This window comes from Rhinopithecus roxellana, chromosome 10, assembly GCF_007565055.1.
Source record: "Rhinopithecus roxellana isolate Shanxi Qingling chromosome 10, ASM756505v1, whole genome shotgun sequence".
In the NCBI taxonomy this organism is placed as follows: Eukaryota; Metazoa; Chordata; class Mammalia; order Primates; family Cercopithecidae; genus Rhinopithecus; species Rhinopithecus roxellana.
In genome coordinates, this window is record NC_044558.1 from 73,331,367 (window position 1) to 73,350,498 (window position 19,132).

Consider the following 19,132-nt stretch of genomic DNA (forward strand, 5'->3'; position numbering starts at 1 on the left):
TCTTAAATGCAGTTAATCACTTGTGTGATTATGTGGTTGAAGTTGGTCTCCCTGGCCGACTGTAAGTTTGATGTGAGGAAATACATCTGATTTATTTAGCAGACATGTTGTATCCCTGTGTTGTATATGTATACAGCTGCACGTGCTGTCTTCTCAAGTCCAGCATAGTGCCAAGCAAATAACCACACTAAATATATCTTGTTTGAATGAAGTTGTCAAATTGTCTAGAGTTTTGGTATCTGCTCTTAAGATAATACGTATTCACCTCTTTTCAGCTACATTCAGAATTATGTTAGCAAGTACATATAACCAATGGCAGTGACAGCATTTACTAAACACATAATGAGGCTTTTCTTGTGTAAGAGTGAAGTACACACACCTTCAACCTCCATAGATTACCCCTGCACCTAACTCCTGAGCCCCAGCCATGGTGAATAGGATATACTTTGCTGTGTGCTTTCACAGCAAACCTTTGCATATATCACTTGCATGGCCTGGATTGCCCCACCTCCCACTTCCATTAATTGGCTATGAACGTTCAACCCACATTTTGGGTACCCCTCCCATTTCTGAAATTGTAAGGCTGGATTAGTTACTGCCCTTTGTACATTTTCATTGTAACTATCCCTTTCTACTGTAATCATGTCACTGTTGATTTCTTCCACTAGACTGTAATTCCTTAAGGAAAGAACCAGGTCTTATTCATTATTACATACTAAGTACTTAATGTAATATCTGACATATAAGAGAATTCAACAAATAAATATTGAATAGATACATTAAAATAATCTAAAGTGTTTTTATTCAATAGACATCCTTTTAGTAATTTCAAATTTTTTTTTCAGGTATGAGAATGATAATGTTATAAGATAAAATAACTGACTTGAGAAAAACTATTGCTATCCATATCTATGAGATAAACTACCAGGAATGATATATTTCAAATATCTATACACTAATTTCATAAGAAAATGAAAGGTTATTGGGAAGATGTGAAAATTTATAGACAAAAAATATCACTAACATACAAGAAAACTGAACATCTAACCTTTCCAACCCCTATGTGTAGTAAAGAATTTGGCCTTGCCCAAAGAGAGGTCTTGCCATTGCCCTCAGCTTCTAGAAGGTAATCTCTATAATGTCTTTCTTTGCTTGGGAGGTCTTGGGTCATACAGGATAGTCCAATCATATGATTTAGAGTATGGGTTAGCCACACCTGTATAGTCTTCAAGCTGGGTCTGGTCATAGAGTAGGATTTGGGTCATACTGGAAAATTCAACCATGTGATTTAGGGCAAGAGTTAACTACACCTGTAGAGTCTTAGAGAAGGGCCTGGTCATGCCACAAATAGGACATTTTGACTTAGAGTACGGGATTTGATTCATGTGGTATCAGTCAACCCAGAGACTGAGATTAACCATGTGAGCAGTGAGTCTATCAATCATGTCTAGTTGATGAGGTCCCCCCAAAACCTCTGGACAGAAAGACTCAGTGAGCTTTGCTGGTTGGCAGTACTTCAAACACACTGCCACACGTCAGGGCAGTCAGAGTAATGCATTTTAACAGCACGGGGAGAAGACAATAGAAGCTCTGTGTTTTGTGCTTCTTGACTCTGCCCTGTGTGCTTTTTCCTTTGGCTAACTTTAATTTGTATCCTTTTCCTATAAGAAGCTGTACCCGCGTGTATAATAGCTTTAAGTGAGTTCTGTGAATCACTTCTAGCAAAGCATAGAAACTGAGGGTGGTTTTTACAACCCCTTGAACTTACAGTTGGTGTCAGAAGTGAGGGTGGTTTTGGGGACTGTGCCCAACTTTGCAGCTGGCCTAACTTCTTATACCATACTCAAGAGAATTCATCTAACAAAGGAGGTAAAATATGTTATTTTATTACTTATATTTAAATTTTTTTGAGGTAAGCAGAGAGTAAGACTCATATATAGAGAAAGTAAATATGAGTTTTTCTTGAACTATCATAAAAGTTAATTGATATATATGTCTAAGTAATGTTTTAGTAGGAAAAGTAAAATATAAAATAATTATGGTAAAATAAAATAAACATATGTTTGTTAAATAGACTGTTTCGATGTATCTTGACATCCTTAATTGAAATGCACTTGATACTAAATATTCAATAATATAAATGTATTAAGTAAAATCTTTCAACTATTATGACACAACATAATAGTAATATTTGGAAAGAATAATGTCTGCATATAAGTAAAAAGCACTTTTTTTGTATTTATTCATTAAATGAACTCAGTACTTCGGTTGCTTTGGTGTCTAATTGAAAGATAATCCTGTTACTAAACTCACACTCTTTCAATGAGTCATGTCATTAGATTTGAATTTTCAAAAAAAATCACCTTAGCAATTTAAAATGTTTCTTCATTCAACTTTACAACAAAAATTGAGGGCAGAAAGTAATATAAAAATAAACATATTGTGGTATCATAATTGCCCTTTTAAAAATATTTATGTGATATATCTAATCTTCTTTCTTAATGAAATTGCTATCTTTTTTCCCTAAACTCTCTTTAAAACATGGTGCTGTTTATACATTCAGTTATTTTATTCTGATAGGAATAATGTGGTCATTCTTATACTGTCACATGTAATGAAAAGCACAAACTATTTTATATCCTAAAATACATGATGCTAAATTTATATTTATTAATTTTCACACTAAACTCTTTTACGACTTTTAATTAAACTACTTTAAAAGTTTAACGTTAAACTTGTTTGAAAATTAACTCTTATTGATAAGCCCACTTGCATAAAGCAGTAAGAAGCAACTGTAATGTTTATTCTTACTGGTTCTACATTTGGTGAACATGTAGCAGTAAAACTTCTCAGAAGGAAAGAAAAAAAAATATAAAGTATCATTCCCAATATAGTTGTGTATGTATGAAAGCACCCCTGAAGTTTTTATAAATACTACTAGCACTTTCCATACCTCAGGAGAAGTTGAGGTTCTCAGTGGTTGGCAGAACGCTTACAAAGCAAGTAAAGATCATGGGCCTCAGCACATTCTGGCCACAAATTAGATACAAATGCTCACTATATTTTTACTAAAAGCCACAGCTTGGCTCAATTACAAAATTCTTCCCTTCATATGAGGAGAGTTGAATCACATACTGGAAATTGTGATAGCAAAGCTCAGGGATGTTCCAAAGTGTATATGTGGTTGACCACTTAGAAGTTTCCCAAGTTTAAATCAAAAGACTTCCAACATATAAATACCCACCCCTTCCTTCCCCTTCCCCCATAAACTAACTGCAAAATCATTTCTTCAATGTAAATGAATCTCAATGATTGTGTTGTATTAACAAATCGAATTAATCCTAGTTAACAAAGATTCTATATGGTACAGAAAAGGTCTAGATAAAACTTAGAGCTCATAATTGTCACTTAAATAATTTGTTCCATTCAAGTAAAGGGAAAGATATAGAAGTTTGGAAAGAAGTGCATCCTTTAAAGAATATGTTTTATAAACAAAAAAATTATTAAATATGTCTGATATATGCTATATCCATGAAACAAAACTTTTCTTCTTTACTTTTGGCTTGTTAGAGAAAGCAAAAATAATATAGCAAATATGTCATATCCAACTGCAAACATTACCACCGCTACCACCACCACCAACTCTACTAATAGCAGATATTTAGTTAGGGTTAACTAGGTGTCAAAGGTTGTTATAAATATACATGTGAACTGACTTAATAACAACCCTATGAGATACATCACTGTATTTTACAGAGGAAGACACAAAACTACTATAACTATAGCCACTAGTATTGCTAGTATTGCTATTAATACTACTAAACTGCTACTATTACTATTAAAATGGCTACTATAACTTCTACTATTGTTACTCCCATTACTGATACTACTACTGAACTCCTACTATTACCAAATCGAATTTATTGAATGTTTTTAAATGTCTAGCAATGTGCTAGCTACTTTACATACATTTTCTTATTCAATTTCTATAATTATATTTATAATTTCATAGCCCTAATAATGAAACTAGGACTATCTCCTTTTCAATTCTGAGTTCCAGAAGTAATACTCCCCAAGGATTTACTATTAATATTCCCATTTTAGAAATAAGGACCTTGAGATTTTACATTAAACTGTTTGTGGAAGGCTCCATAGGTAGTATATAGCCCTAATTTCACCAGGTCAAGCTGTTGCCAAGGTAGTGCTTAATAGATTAGATAACTGGATTTAGGTTCACTGTTTGGTAAGTAGATGTGGTGCTTCTTCATATATGATATGTTATTATTTTACTTATTAATTTTTTTCTATTTAAATTTTCAAACATAAGTAAAAAGAATAGTACTATCACCATCTATAAACCAGGCAACTAGATTTAACAATTGTAAACTTTTTGCCATATTTGCCTTATCTAATTGTCTACCTAACTAGCTCTATATTTACTTCTGTCTGTCCACTATCTGTCTTTCTGTCTAGGGCTGAACCCTTGAAAAATAAATTCTGGATATTATAATATCAGTACTCAGCTTATCAACTCATCAGCAATTTCTAAAGACACTAGCTTGAATCTCAATAAATTGAGGTCATTCTCTCACATAATCACAAAACCATTTTCCTTTTCTTCTTCTTCTTCTTTTTTTTAATTTTGAGACAGAGTCTCACTCTGTCACCTAGGCTGGAGTGCAGTGGCACAATCTCGACTCACTGCAACCTCTACCTCCTGGGATCAAATGATTCTTATGACTCAGCCCCTCAAGTAGCTGGGATTACAGGCGTGCACCACCACCCTAGACTAATTTTTGTATGCACAACCATTTTCACACATGACATAATTAACAGTAATTCTCTAATGTTATCTAGTTTTTGTTAGTGTTATTTTAAGTAATTCATCAATATTGAGTCAAAAAAATAAAATGACAAAACAATTTTATTAAAGTGAAGTGATGTCATTGGACATACAAAAAATAAATAAGGTAAATTGTCCAGGATAATTTCTAAGACTACTAAGATAATTACTAAGAGTGAGTTTGCATATATATTAAGAGTAGAAGTGTTGAAAATCTCTAAATTTGGCTATTTTTGTATGGAATAAACAATGAGAGTGACAGCTGAAGAGTCCAATTTTGATCAGATGGCCATTTTAAATGAAAACTCAAAAGACCATTTTCTTTGAGGTTTCTCCTAAGCATTTTGAATGATGGGACAAAACATCAACACCTTTGATTTGGATCCTATGTTTTAGAGTTGAAATACAACTCATATATCATTAATTTATATGGTTTTCAAATTGGTTCCCATTAGCTTTAGAGTTCTAAAAATCTTCTTGGACTACTTTGTAGAAAAAAGTGATCAGAATGAGCATTTTGGAGATAAGAGGAAGTGAGAGACCCTGTGGATAAGGGTCTTGGCTATGTAGTATCCTCCATAGACACACAAATACACACAGACACACACACACACACAATTTCATCTTCAGAGCAATCTCATTTTCATCTTTTGTTTATATGCTGAGGTTCTGATTTGAATTGTCTTTCCAAAAAGCATTTTGCTGCTAAAAAAACTTTTTTTACTGTTGATTTTGGAAACTTTTGATGTAGCCCAAGCTCTTCACATGACAGAGGAGAAGCCTGAGGCTCAGAGTGACTGTTTTGCCCAGTGTCATATAACTCGTCAGTGGCAAAACCGAAGCAAATGTCCAAATCTTTAGATCATGCTCTGTTCTTAAGCACAAAGTGAAAAAATTAGATAGTTTTTTAGGACTGCAACCACTAATAACAAAGTAGCATATTTCTAGTATGCTGTAAATAAAACATCAAACACTATGTAAACTCATAAAATGTTTAAGACACTAACATTTTACAGGTTTATTTACCCCTCTTTTTATTGTCTGTTTTACAAGCAAAAAAAGCCAGAATAAGCAATGTGGAGGTGCTTAAATATGTGTGGAGTTCTATGTAAAAGATGTGTCCTTAAATTTTGATGAATTTTGGCAGATCCCTCAAAGTCTATATGTATATATTTTATATTATATAATATATAATATATACTTTATATATAATATATAATATATAATATATAATATATATTATATATATGCTTAATTCCATTCACCTCACATTCTTATCAACAAATGCTTAGTAAGGACTATGAGAAGCTAGGCTAGACAGTGACATCAGCTAACATGGTCTATGCATGGGAAGTGTGATGATCTTAAAAGAAGCTAGCCCAACTAAAAAAACACCCAGGAACATAGGTACCTTCCTTTGTTTACCACTGGAAAGTAGCAAATAAAATATAGCAGTTAGGTATCAGTACAGGTTTATTAAGGTAGTAAAAAAGAGATCAGAAAAGTTATATATTCATACAGAATGAAGTATGATAGAATTATCTAATTATCTATCTCCTTTCCAACTAATTACTGATAAGGAAAATCGAGCAATTTGACATGGGCCCAATGCTTTTGTATCTTCTGTGGTCACAAGACTATGCCAGGAGCCTGTATTTTTTTTTTTTTTATGTATTTCTCCCTCTTTTTCACTGCTCATCAAAATTTAAGAGTCTTAAATTCAAGAAGCACATATCCACTATCCTCTACTACTTAAACTATTTTGGATATACATTTAAAAAATTTTAGTTTATTTTTATTTGTGTCCCCAATACTCTCAGATGTTCAAAACAATATAACATCTCTTTGTTTCCAATATATCATGCTTAAAACCTTGCAGTGGCTAGTCCCAGTATTGCTAAGTCTCTTCAATATCTTTCTTGAGGACATTTCTCAATCTTGGTTCTATTGATAACTTGGGCCAGATAATATTCTGTTTTTGGACTCTGTGTTGTGCATTATAGGATATTTAACAGCTAAACAGATACCTAAAATACCCCCCCCCCACACACACACACACACACACCCCTCTACAGTTGTGATAACCAAAAATGTTTCCACACGGGACCAAAGTTACAAAACTTCAGGGCTTCCACGATCTCCCTGTGGCTGCCTGGTCTCCTTCTCTGATTTTTTTCAGCTCAAATCTGATTCTTACCAAGGATAATTGCCCAACCATCCTTGTTTTCTCCCACATAATTCTGGATAATCTTAACCTTCTTGTTCAGCAGTGAATAGAGGCTGGGCATGGTGGCTCATGCCTGTAACCCCAGTGCTTTGAGAGGCCGAGGTGGGTGGATCACCTGAGGTCAGGAGTTCAAGACCAGCCTGGCCAAGATGGTGAAACCCCGTCTCTACTAAAAATACAAAAAATTGGCCAGGCATGGTAGTGGGTGACTGTAATCCCAGCTACTTGGGGGGCTCAGGCCAGAGTATTACTTGAACCCAGGAGGCAGAGGTTGCAATAAGCCGAGATCGCGCGCGCCATTATACTCCAGCCTGGGCAACAAGAGCTAACCTCTGTCTCAAAATAAAATAAAATAAAAACCCACAAAAACAACAGCAACAACAAAAATAGTGAATAGAGACAAATATTTAAAAAATAACAAACTGACTTCTGTTTTATCATTTCTCCTCTCCTTTTTGCTTGTCTTGCAGAAACAATTTCTGCACAAGATCACACCATGATCTAGTTTTAAATACGTATTTCTAAAATCTAAAGACCGTTTTTTGATATGTTTAATAAAATTTTTCTTTAAAAAAGGAAAATAACCTTTGGGTAAGAAATCTTCTTCTCTCTTGAGTGGTATTGCCTGTGCACTCAGAAAAAATGCACACCCACATACCTGCAAACGCACACCCAGTGTAACTATCTACAGGGGATCAATAGGAATTGCCAGGAACTTTATAGTTAGACCACTTGAAACTGTGTAGACATGACTTACAGTGTATTGCAAAGGTGGCTAACAGTGTAGGGAGAATGAAGTAATTTGGGCAATATGGTGAGCATACAAAGTTCATTAAACCAGATTAGAGAATAAAATGTGAGTTGAACAGTACTGTCTTGTAGAACGTCAGACACTTAGGGGAGAATTATTTAAATAAGCACAGACGTGAACATTAACCAAAAGATGAAGAATCGAAGTGGTGGAGATTACAGGGTTGGCAGTCAGGCCACCTGGCTTCAAATCATCTGTTAGCCACTAGCGACTTGTATGATTACATGGGACCAATTACTCAATTTTTCTAATGCTCACTTTCCTCACTTTGGAAACTGAGAAAATGACAGTAATATGCACTCCACAGAGGATTTCTGTGAAGATCAACTAAGAAATATGTGAAAAACATTTAACCCAATTCTGACTAAACAGTAAGCCCACAATAAATGGTAACTGTTATTACCTCTTCACTGCCCTCAGCAATGAAATACCCAGGTTGTTTTTCTTTTTGTTTTTGTTTTTCTTGTTTTTGTTTTTGTTTTTTTTTGTTTTTTTTGTTTTTTTTTTTTGGTCTCAGTCTAAGTATCCAGCACAGCAAGTAGTGCAAGTATTAAATTGTGGAAAATGAGATCTGTGGCTAAAAAAAAAAAAAAAAAAACCCAAAAACAAAACGAAACAAAAACTAGCAAAAGCTTCTAGAATTTCCAGTTGGAGATGATTGCTCTATTATAGAAAGTATTAATAATCACTTATATACCAGATCCTGTGCCAAGTCTTTATATGCACTCTTTCATGAAGTCACTAGTTTTGCAAACCCAATGAAGTAACCTGAATGAAGTAAGTGAATGATTAATCACGTTTTACAGAGGGAAATTCGGAGGCTTAGAGAATTTTAATCCCTGGATCAGGGTCACCAAATAAGAGGTGAGAAAATGAAGCCTAAAGCCCAGGTTGGTTTGTGACAGAATCTCTGAACAATTCAAATGATATTTATGAATTCATAAAAGACAGGCAATAATGTCCCACAGTATTACAATTTTAACATGTATTTGTAATAAGAGTAATATATATATATAATGTGTGTGTGTGTGATATATATATGTGTGTGTGTGTGTGTGTGTGCCTGCATATATATATATACGAATGAAATAGTGACAATTTCCAGAACTGGACATTTTTAGAAACTCATGTAATAAAAATAATGACTCTAAGCAGCTAATGTTGTTAATGACCCAAAATGAATGACAAAAATTGAGGGCTACTGAAAAATTCTACAGGTTAGGTGCCACCTTGAAAGAAGAATAAAATGAGATATTTAAAATTTGTATTTTTGATAGATTGTCTTAAGTCTTCTCTGGAACAAGAAAGGTCATAAATTAAATGAATAAATAAAATGGCTCTGCCTTTTGTAATTTACTCTAAGGAATTAAGTAGCTATTGAATTAGAAAGCCAAAACAGGAGCCACTTTATAACTGGACTTGAAAAATTTATGATCATTTGCAATATGACATCAACAAAATAAAATAATGGCAGAAAAACTGCTTTAATATCTTATTGTATCAAAACCTCACATTTATTAAATTTCTGCTTCGAGCTTGTATTTTTAACATCCCCCATGTATAAGTTCAAGTTCCAGTGGAACATCTACTGACAATTATTACATATTAATATACTCAGGAAAATGTTAGATGTTTAACTCCTCAGTGTTTTTCTATAATCAGTACTAGGTGTGCATTTACTGCGTTAAAATTGAAAGTCACATTAAAAAACAAATTAATCCTAAAGAGTTTTACATAAAGTAGGATCACTAAATATAAAGACAGTATTATTTTTGCTTTTTTGGTGTTCCTATTAAACTCTTAAAAGAAATATACATCTTTAAAAATGTATAGTTACATTTTTCCTATTAATTACATAACTTTAATTAGAAAAAGTATAAGGAAGACTTTTAAAAATCACCTATAATCTCACAATTTATTCATAAGTATGAGCAGATGTATTTGTTTAATTTCATGAAGGAAACGAAAGTCCCAAATTACACCAGACTGTGAAATTTGAATCCTTATACAATGTTGCCCCTTAGTGGTTTACATCAAGAATAGCAAGCTAAAATCAGTGCAACTTGATTATTGACTTCAATATATTGAAACTAAATTGGAAAATAAAAACTTAGGTTCTTGAAATAAAAAGTTTAAAATTTGATTTCCCTACTCTTTTTTATTATTAGTCAGAACATCCTGTATTAATTTTTAGCAATGAAAATTGTTAAAACATGTTAATTACGTCGGTTTTGTTAACTGTAATAGCTACCAAGTAAACATTTACATCTGAATCTTAAACTCTCAGGGTATCATTGGCTTATTTTGGGCTGGTGTCTGTGTCTATTTCAGTGTTTTATTTACCCGAGTGCCTACAAGTGTGTCTGCTTATGGCATGTGCTTAGTACGTATTCTTAATGAACAAATGCTATTCAGTTGTTGAAATATTGGGAGAACTACCTAAAATACCAAATCATTATTTAAGAAACATATATATATATACACACACGAAGCTTTTGATAGGAAGAGTCACTTATTTTGAGAATGATCTATTAACAGTCCTAGAAGCAATTACTAGCTTCCAGGACTCTCTTCTAAAAGGAGGATCACATATTTATAGTGTTTTTACTTAAATTTTGCATGGCATATTGAGCAGTGAAGTTTAACTTTCTAGTTTGCTTTAAACGAGAAGGAAGGTGCCAGGGAAAGCTTCATTAGTCTTGTGTTGGTTTGAAAGACAGAATTCAGTTTAATTATTTATTTTAAAATGATTCTTATCCGGGCTTTTTAAAAATCGAGATAATTGAATGCATCTGTCCATCTACAAAGTGCTAAACATGTGCATTTGATATTCTGATTCAATTAAGATGCATATCTAGCCAGCTGAGTAGGTTTGCTCCCACTGTCAGATCGTGGTTTGATGGAATGAACTGAAACCTGAGGGGGTGAGTCCCGAGATTGGGCCTGCGGTCAGGACTCTGCTCTGGATTAGCTGAGGGGGCAACTATGTGAATCTCTGCAGCTATCATCTGAAAAGGGAGAACGTGCACTAAGTGGCCATAAGGTCATTTACATTTTTACGGACTAATTTATTATTTATTTCCTAATTAGTATTCCAGTTGTTTCTTTGTTTTACTGTTTTTTGTTTTTTGTTTTTTAAGTGACTGGGCTCCATTTTTATTTCTCTTTAAATTCCTTTTTATCATTTTCTTTTTGCAGTCATTATTTACATCTAACAGCACAATGTAACTAGTATGTTAAAGAATATAAATTAGCTCTAAATATGAAATTTCAGTTTAATGAGGGCAATTTTTGTCTGCAAATTTATTTACATAGACTTCATTGCAGCTATTAGTTACTACTTTATAAACTATAGTTGTGGAACTTCTAGACTTTACTTTTGAAATTATTCAATTTATAACACCAAAGATAATTATTTCAAATTCAGAAGGCTACTTTTTGTGAAAGTAAGATCCCTGTTTAGCTCACTTTTTTCCCTTAAAATGAATAAAACCCGAGTTGTATTTACTTTTCTTGCAAAATAAAATACAATTTAAATAAAGTATTGGAGATTTTGGTGCCAATTTGACTAATTTGGGGCATATGCAAAATAGTTTCAGATCTATAAGGAAAATATATTACCTGTTATGTCAAAATACAAAATTTACAGTTCTCTGCCAATTCTCAACTGTTACTCTTTAAAATATAATTTTGGTTCAGAAACTGAAAGAGGATTGGTAGGTTTACTAGAGGTGTACAGTTGTGGCTAGATCAGTTAAATTAAAACTCTTCTAAAGCTAAAAACATAGCTGGACAATATGAACGCATAATACGATAAGGTGTACATATCAATCTTCAGATTTTATGGGACTTAAACAATCTTAAATGTCCTACTGAGTTCATTCATGCTTCTTTTTTATATTAGTAACTGACTTCTAAAATAAAAGTTTTCTTAATTATGCCTATGTTCCAAATATGTCCTTAGTCTTCCAAATGTTTGCTTTTCTAAAGAGGCTGGTAGGGCCAGTGATTGATTTACTTTTTAAATACACTGTAACCTAGACAGCCTACCAAGACACCAACGATGTTCCTATACACATTGTTTTGCGTGCATTACTTCCTAATCTTTTTCCTCTATTTTATTTCTTTCTGTACCTTGATTCTTTATATCACTATGTTTAATTATAGGGCTTGTAGAATGTAACACTTTTCAATTCTTAAAATATAGCCATTTAACCCTTTTCAAATCACATAAACGAATTCTCCAAATTCTCCAACATATGTAATTGTGTCTTTCTTACTCTTAAATCATAACTTAAATGTCTTAAGGTCATCATTATAACAAAGATTAAGTTCTATGCTCTACATTTAAAGTAAGAATGAAGGCACTAGAGCCAAGGGCACACATATACTGACATAATACACATCAATGTAAAATTGTATTAAAATTAAGGGGGAATCATACCTAAAGCCCAATTAATACTAATTGATTGATACTTCTGCCAAAATCCTCAGGGCTAGTCATTTTAGAAAGATTTAGCAGTACAACAGTTAATATAAGGAGAACCACAAAAAGCTTTCTTGCCTGCTTTTTGGTCTCATGAAAAACAAAGATCATATCAAATATGATTATAGTAATAGAACTTTCAATGCAGACACATAGGAATCACTGGGGTGTTAATAAGATGAAACTTAAAACACATACCATAAAATTCCTCTGGTAATGAATATTCTCTTTGTTAAAATCGATCACATAGCCATTGAAGGACCAAACAAATGTGAGATCCAAGGCAGGATCAGAGGACGCAGCACACTGCATGGTGGCATTTTCTCCAACTGTGATATCAGCATTAATCGGGGCCAATATAATTCGCGTGGGATCTATATATTTTTAAATAGATAAGTAAAGCACAACTCAAGAAGATATAAGACACCATATTGTCTGGTATATTAAAATAATAAAAACCAATATATATTTATTTGTGCAAATAATAAGATGTTTTCACACCCAAATTCCAAGAACAATATCATCAAGCAAGAAACTTGCCTGAAATTCTTTTGAAAAAGAAATTTATGAATACATTGACTGTTTAGATGCTTAGTGCTGAATCACATTTTTTTAATACATTAGAAATTAAGCACCCTCAAACATTAACTTACCTGTGATAACAAGGGTTCCAGTGCTATTAGCTTTCCCTCTGTTATTTTCTGCAAAGCATGTATAGATACCTCCATCATTCCTTGTAATATTATTGATTTCCAAGCTACCATCTTCCCAAATGAGTATTCTAGTGAAATAAAAATACATATAATTCACAAACCTGATTTCGTAAAATACATTATGTCTTAGATTACAAACACTAATATTTTTCAATTATTATATTCCATATAAATCATGCAACCACAGACATTTTTGTAAGTTGAAAAATTCTAGCCTTTAGTTATAATATTTTTTCTCATCATTGACAATTTGTTTTGGAAATCCACTTTCATCTTTTTCTTGAACTATTGCCATAGTCTTCTAACTGATCTTCCACTACAGGACAGGCTGAAATCAGTCATAGGCCTGAAAGAAATGAGCCCAGGTCTCCCAGAAATGTAACCTCAGGACTTCAATTCAGACTAGGAGGTGAGGACAGATTGCCATTTCCATGGCTACAGAGAAAAACAAACATTTTATTTTTAGAAACTTTAAAAAATATTTTACAACCTCCCTTAGTAACAACTTCTGGAACAAATTAATATTTAGGAAATTCTTCTTTGAACAGAAACTGTCTTTCATACTACACATATTTCCCTGCATGTCAGCCTCTTCCCCAGGGGATGGAGACTAAAAACTCACTAAGTTTTATTGTATAGAAACTCACACTTAGATTAAATATTGAATTGCCTGTCACTGGATTTTTTTACTTTCTTTAAATGGATCATTTTCAAAACTAAATTATCTTTGAAAGTTTGCACAAAACATGCAAACATATATCCATTTTAAGGGCAAAGTCTGATAAAAGAAAAAGAAACTATTTTTGTCTACCTTATTGATAAAAATCCTCATATAAGAAAATATCAAAATTTCCACTGATATTATAGTCCAGGATTTCCTTTCCTTTCTTGAACAATCTAGTCCTGACTTGAAGCTCATTTCAGAATACTTTTAGTTGTTGAAGGAGAAATGAAGTATCAAAATAATATAACAATAAAAGTAATTAGTTAAGATCATGGAAGCTCTGAGAGTATTCCTCTTTCTCCAACTCTGAGGAGTGTAATTTATTCTCTGTCCCAGACGCTTACTCAGAAATCCAACACTGTGTTTATTCAAAGTCACACGTTCCACAGACTGTTCTCAGCCAATGACTGATCACAGGAGGAATTTTAAACCGGGCCTGCTCCTGGAAGATAGCAAACTCCTCTGATACGCATTTTTGACTGGAAGCCTCTCCAGTGGCATTACTGTACTCTCTTAGAAGTACAGTGCAGTACAAATCATTTCAGCACAATATTTTTTCCTTCCTTCCCTCTGTCCTTCATCTGGGATCAGACCTGTATCTCAATAAAATACTTTTCCAAGCCTCCACCAGCTTCCTCTCTATTCTCCCTCCCATGCATTGCCATTAATTAATTTCTTACATAGCTAATCTTCCTGGCGTCAGCCACTTGGAGGACACACATTCATACAATATCAATATTAATGGGTCACACTTTTTCTCACTAAGCTCTAGTGTAAGTCCTCAGCCAAGTTCCCACATCCCTCTCATTTAATTATTTTTCAAGAAACACAACAAAAATTATAATCAAGTAGCAGTGGAAAAAACAATGATGTTTCTTTCTTTTTTCTTTTTTTTTTTTTTTTATTATACTTTAAGTTCTAGGGTACATGTGCATAACGTGCAGGTTTGTTACATATGTATACTTATGCCATGTTGGTGTGCTGCACCCATCAACTCGTCAGCACCCATCAATTCATCATTTATATCATGTATAACTCCCCAATGCAATCCCTCCCTCCTCCCCCCTCCCCCCTCCCCATGATAGGCCCCAGTGCGTGATGTTCCCCTTCCCGAGTCCAAGTGATCTCATTGTTCAGTTCCCACCTATAAGTGAGAACATGCGGTGTTTGGTTTTCTATTCTTGTGATAGTTTGCTAAGAATGATGGTTTCCAGCTGCATCCATGTCCCTACAAAGGACGCAAACTCATCCTTTTTTATGGCTGCATAGTATTCCATGGTGTATATGTGCCACATTTTCTTAATCCAGTCTGTCACAGATGGACATTTGGGTTGATTCCAAGTCTTTGCTATTGTGAATAGTGCCGCAATAAACATACGTGTACATGTGTCTTTGTAGTAGAATAATTTATAATCCTTTGGGTATATACCCAGTAGTGGGATGGCTGGGTCATATGGTACATCTAGTTCTAGATCCTTGAGGAATTGCCATACTCTTTTCCATAATGGTGGAACTAGTTTACAATCCCACCAACAGTGTAAAAGTGTTCCTATTTCTCCACATCCTCTCCAACACCTGTTGTTTCCTGACTTCTTAATGATTGCCATTCTAACTGGTGTGAGATGGTATCTCATTGTGGTTTTGATTTGCATGTCTCTGATGGCGAGTGATGATGAGCATTTTTTCATGTGGCTGTTGGCTGTATGAATATCTTCTTTTGAGAAATGTCTGTTCATATCCTTTCCCCACTTTTTGATGGGGTTGTTTGTTTTTTTCTCGTATATTTGTTTGAGTTCTTTGTAGATTCTGGATATTAGCCCTTTGTCAGATGAGTAGGTTGCAAAAATTTTCTCCCATTCTGTAGGTTGCCTGTTCACTCTGATGGTAGTTTCTTTTGCTGTGCAAAAGCTCTTTAGTTTAATTAGATCCCATTTGTCAATTTTTGCTTTTGTTGCCGTTGCTTTTGGTGTTTTAGACATGAAGTCCTTGCCCATGCCTATGTCCTGAATGGTACTACCTAGATTTTCTTCTAGGGTTTTTATGGTATTAGGTCTAACATTTAAGTCTCTAATCCATCTTGAATTAATCTTCGTATAAGGGGGAAGGAAAGGATCCAGTTTCAGCTTTCTACTTATGGCTAGCCAATTTTCCCAGCACCATTTATTAAATAGGGAATCCTTTCCCCATTTCTTGTTTCTCTCAGGTTTGTCAAAGATCAGATGGCTATAGATGTGCGGTATTATTTCTGAGGACTCTGTTCTGTTCCATTGGTCTATATCTCTGTTTTGGTACCAGTACCATGCTGTTTTGGTTACTGTAGCCTTGTAGTATAGTTTGAAGTCAGGTAGCGTGACACCTCCGGCTTTGTCCTTTTGACTTAGGATTGTCTTGGCAATGCGGGCTCTTTTTTGGTTCCATATGAACTTTAAAGCAGTTTTTTCCAATTCTGTGAAGAAACTCATTGGTAGCTTGATGGGGATGGCATTGAATCTATAAATAACCTTGGGGAGTATGGCCATTTTCATGATATTGATACTTCCTATCCATGAGCATGGTATGTTCTTCCATTTGTTAGTGTCCTCTTTTATTTCACTGAGCAGTGGTTTGTAGTTCTCCTTGAAGAGGTCCTTTACATCCCTTGTAAGCTGGATTCCTAGGTATTTTATTCTCTTTGAAGCAATTGTGAATGGAAGTTCATTCCTGCTTTGGCTCTCTGCTTGTCTGTTACTGGTGTATAAGAATGCTTGTGATTTTTGCACATTAATTTTGTATCCTGAGACTTTGCTGAAGTTGCTTATCAGCTTAAGGAGATTTTGGGCTGAGACGATGGGGTTTTCTAAATATACAATCATGTCATCTGCAAACAGGGACAATTTGACTTCTTCTTTTCCTAACTGGATACCCTTGATTTCTTTCTCTTGCCTGATTGCCCTAGCCAGAACTTCCAACACTATGTTGAATAGGAGTGGTGAGAGAGGGCATCCCTGTCTTGTGCCAGTTTTCAAAGGGAATTTTTCCAGTTTTTGCCCATTCAGTATGATATTAGCTGTGGGTTTGTCATAAATAGCTCTTATTATTTTGAGGTACGTTCCATCAATACCGAATTTATTGAGCGTTTTTAGCATGAAGGGCTGTTGAATTTTGTCAAAAGCCTTTTCTGCATCTATTGAGACAATCATGTGGTTCTTGTCTTTGGTTCTGTTTATATGCTGGATTACGTTTATTGATTTGTGAATGTTGAACCAGCCTTGCATCCCAGGGATGAAGCCCACTTGATCATGGTGGATAAGCTTTTTGATGTGCTGCTGAATCCGGTTTGCCAGTATTTTATTGAGAATTTTTGCATCAATGTTCATCAGGCATATTGGTCTAAAATTCTCTTTTTTTGTTGTGTCTCTGCCAGGCTTTGGTATCAGGATGATGTTGGCCTCATAAAATGAGTTAGAGAGGATTCCCTCTTTTTCTATTGATTGGAATAGTTTCAGAAGGAATGGTACCAGCTCCTCCTTGTACCTCTGGTAGAATTCAGCTGTGAATCCATCTGGTCCTGGACTTTTTTTGGTGGGTAGGCTATTAATTGTTGCCTCAATTTCAGAGCCTGCTATTGGTCTATTCAGGGATTCGACTTCTTCCTGGTTTAGCCTTGGGAGAGTGTAAGTGTCCAGGAAATTATCCATTTCTTCTAGATTTTCTAGTTGATTTGCGTAGAGGCGTTTATAGTATTCTCTGATGGTAGTTTGTATTTCTGTGGGGTCGGTGGTGATATCCCCTTTATCATTTTTTATTGCATCTATTTGATTCCTCTCTCTTTTCTTCTTTATTAGCCTTGCTAGCGGTCCGTCAATTTTGTTGATCTTTTCAAAAAACCAGCTCCTGGATTCATTGATTTTTTGGAGCGTTTTTTGTGTCTCTATCTCCTTCAGTTCTGCTCTGATCTTAGTTATTTCTTGCCTTCTGCTAGCTTTTGAATGTGTTTGCTCTTGCCTCTCTAGTTCTTTTAATTGTGATGTTAGAATGTCAATTTTAGATCTTTCCTGCTTTATCTTGTGGGCATTTAGTGCTATAAATTTCCCTCTACACACTGCTTTAAATGTGTCCCAGAGATTCTGGTATGTTGTATCTTTGTTCTCATTGGTTTCAAAGAACATCTTTATTTCCGCTTTCATTTCGTTATGTACCCAGTAGTCATTCAGGAGCAGGTTGTTCAGTTTCCATGTAGTTGAGCGGTTTTGATTGAGTTTCTTAGTCCTGAGTTCTAGTTTGATTGCACTGTGGTCTGAGAGACAGTTTGTTATAATTTCTGTTCTTTTACATTTGCTGAGGAGTGCTTTACTTCCAATTATGTGGTCAATTTTGGAATAAGTGCGATGTGGTGCTGAGAAGAATGTATATTCTGTTGATTTGGGGTGGAGAGTTCTATAGATGTCTATTAGGTCCACTTGGTGCAGAGATGAGTTCAATTCCTGGATATCCTTGTTAACTTTCTGTCTCGTTGATCTGTCTAATGTTGACAGCGGAGTGTTGAAGTCTCCCATTATTATTGTATGGGAGTCTAAGTCTCTTTGTAAGTCTCTAAGGACTTGCTTTATGAATCTGGGTGCTCCTGTATTGGGTGCATATATATTTAGGAGAGTTAGCTCTTCCTGTTGAATTGATCCCTTTACCATTATGTCATGGCCTTCTTTGTCTCTTTTGATCTTTGATGGTTTAAAGTCTGTTTTATCAGAGACAAGGATTGCAACCCCTGCTTTTTTTTGTTCTCCATTTGCTTGGTAGATCGTCCTCCATCCCTTTATTTTGAGCCTATGTATGTCTCTGCATGTGAGATGGGTCTCCTGAATATAGCAGACTGATGGGTCTTGACTCTTTATCCAGTTTGCCAGTCTGTGTTTTTTAATTGGAGCATTTAGTCCATTAACATTTAAGGTTAATATTGTTATGTGTGAACTTGATCCTGCCATTATGATATTAACTGGTTATTTTGCTCGTTAGTTGATGCAGTTTCTTCCTAGCCTCGATGGTCTTTTCATTTTGGCATGTTTTTGCGATGGCTGGTACCGGTTGTTCCTTTCCATGTTTAGGGCTTCCTTCTGGGTCTCTTGTAAGGCAGGCCTGGTGGTGACAAAATCTCTAAGCATTTGCTTATCTGTAAAGGATTTTCTTTCTCCTTCACTTATGAAACTTAGTTTGGCTGGATATGAAATTCTGGGTTGAAAATTCTTTTCTTTAAGAATGTTGAATATTGGCCCCCACTCTCTTCTGGCTTGTAGAGTTTCTGCCGAGAGATCTGCTGTTAGTCTGATGGGCTTCCCTTTGTGGGTAACCCGA

General features: G+C 34.7%; 1 protein-coding gene across 3 annotated transcripts in view; it reads right to left on the reverse strand.

Moving 5' to 3' along the window:
• CNTN1 (contactin 1) overlaps positions 1-19,132 on the reverse strand; it is a 441,173-nt gene that overhangs the window by 131,115 nt on the left and 290,926 nt on the right. For all 3 annotated transcript variants that reach the window (XM_030939730.1, XM_030939732.1, XM_030939731.1), the window contains exons 13-14: positions 13,021-13,148; positions 12,566-12,741 (exon numbers count right to left, since the gene is read on the reverse strand). In XM_030939730.1, coding sequence (XP_030795590.1) covers positions 12,566-12,741; positions 13,021-13,148 — 304 coding nt within the window. The remainder of the gene's footprint in view (positions 1-12,565; positions 12,742-13,020; positions 13,149-19,132) is intronic.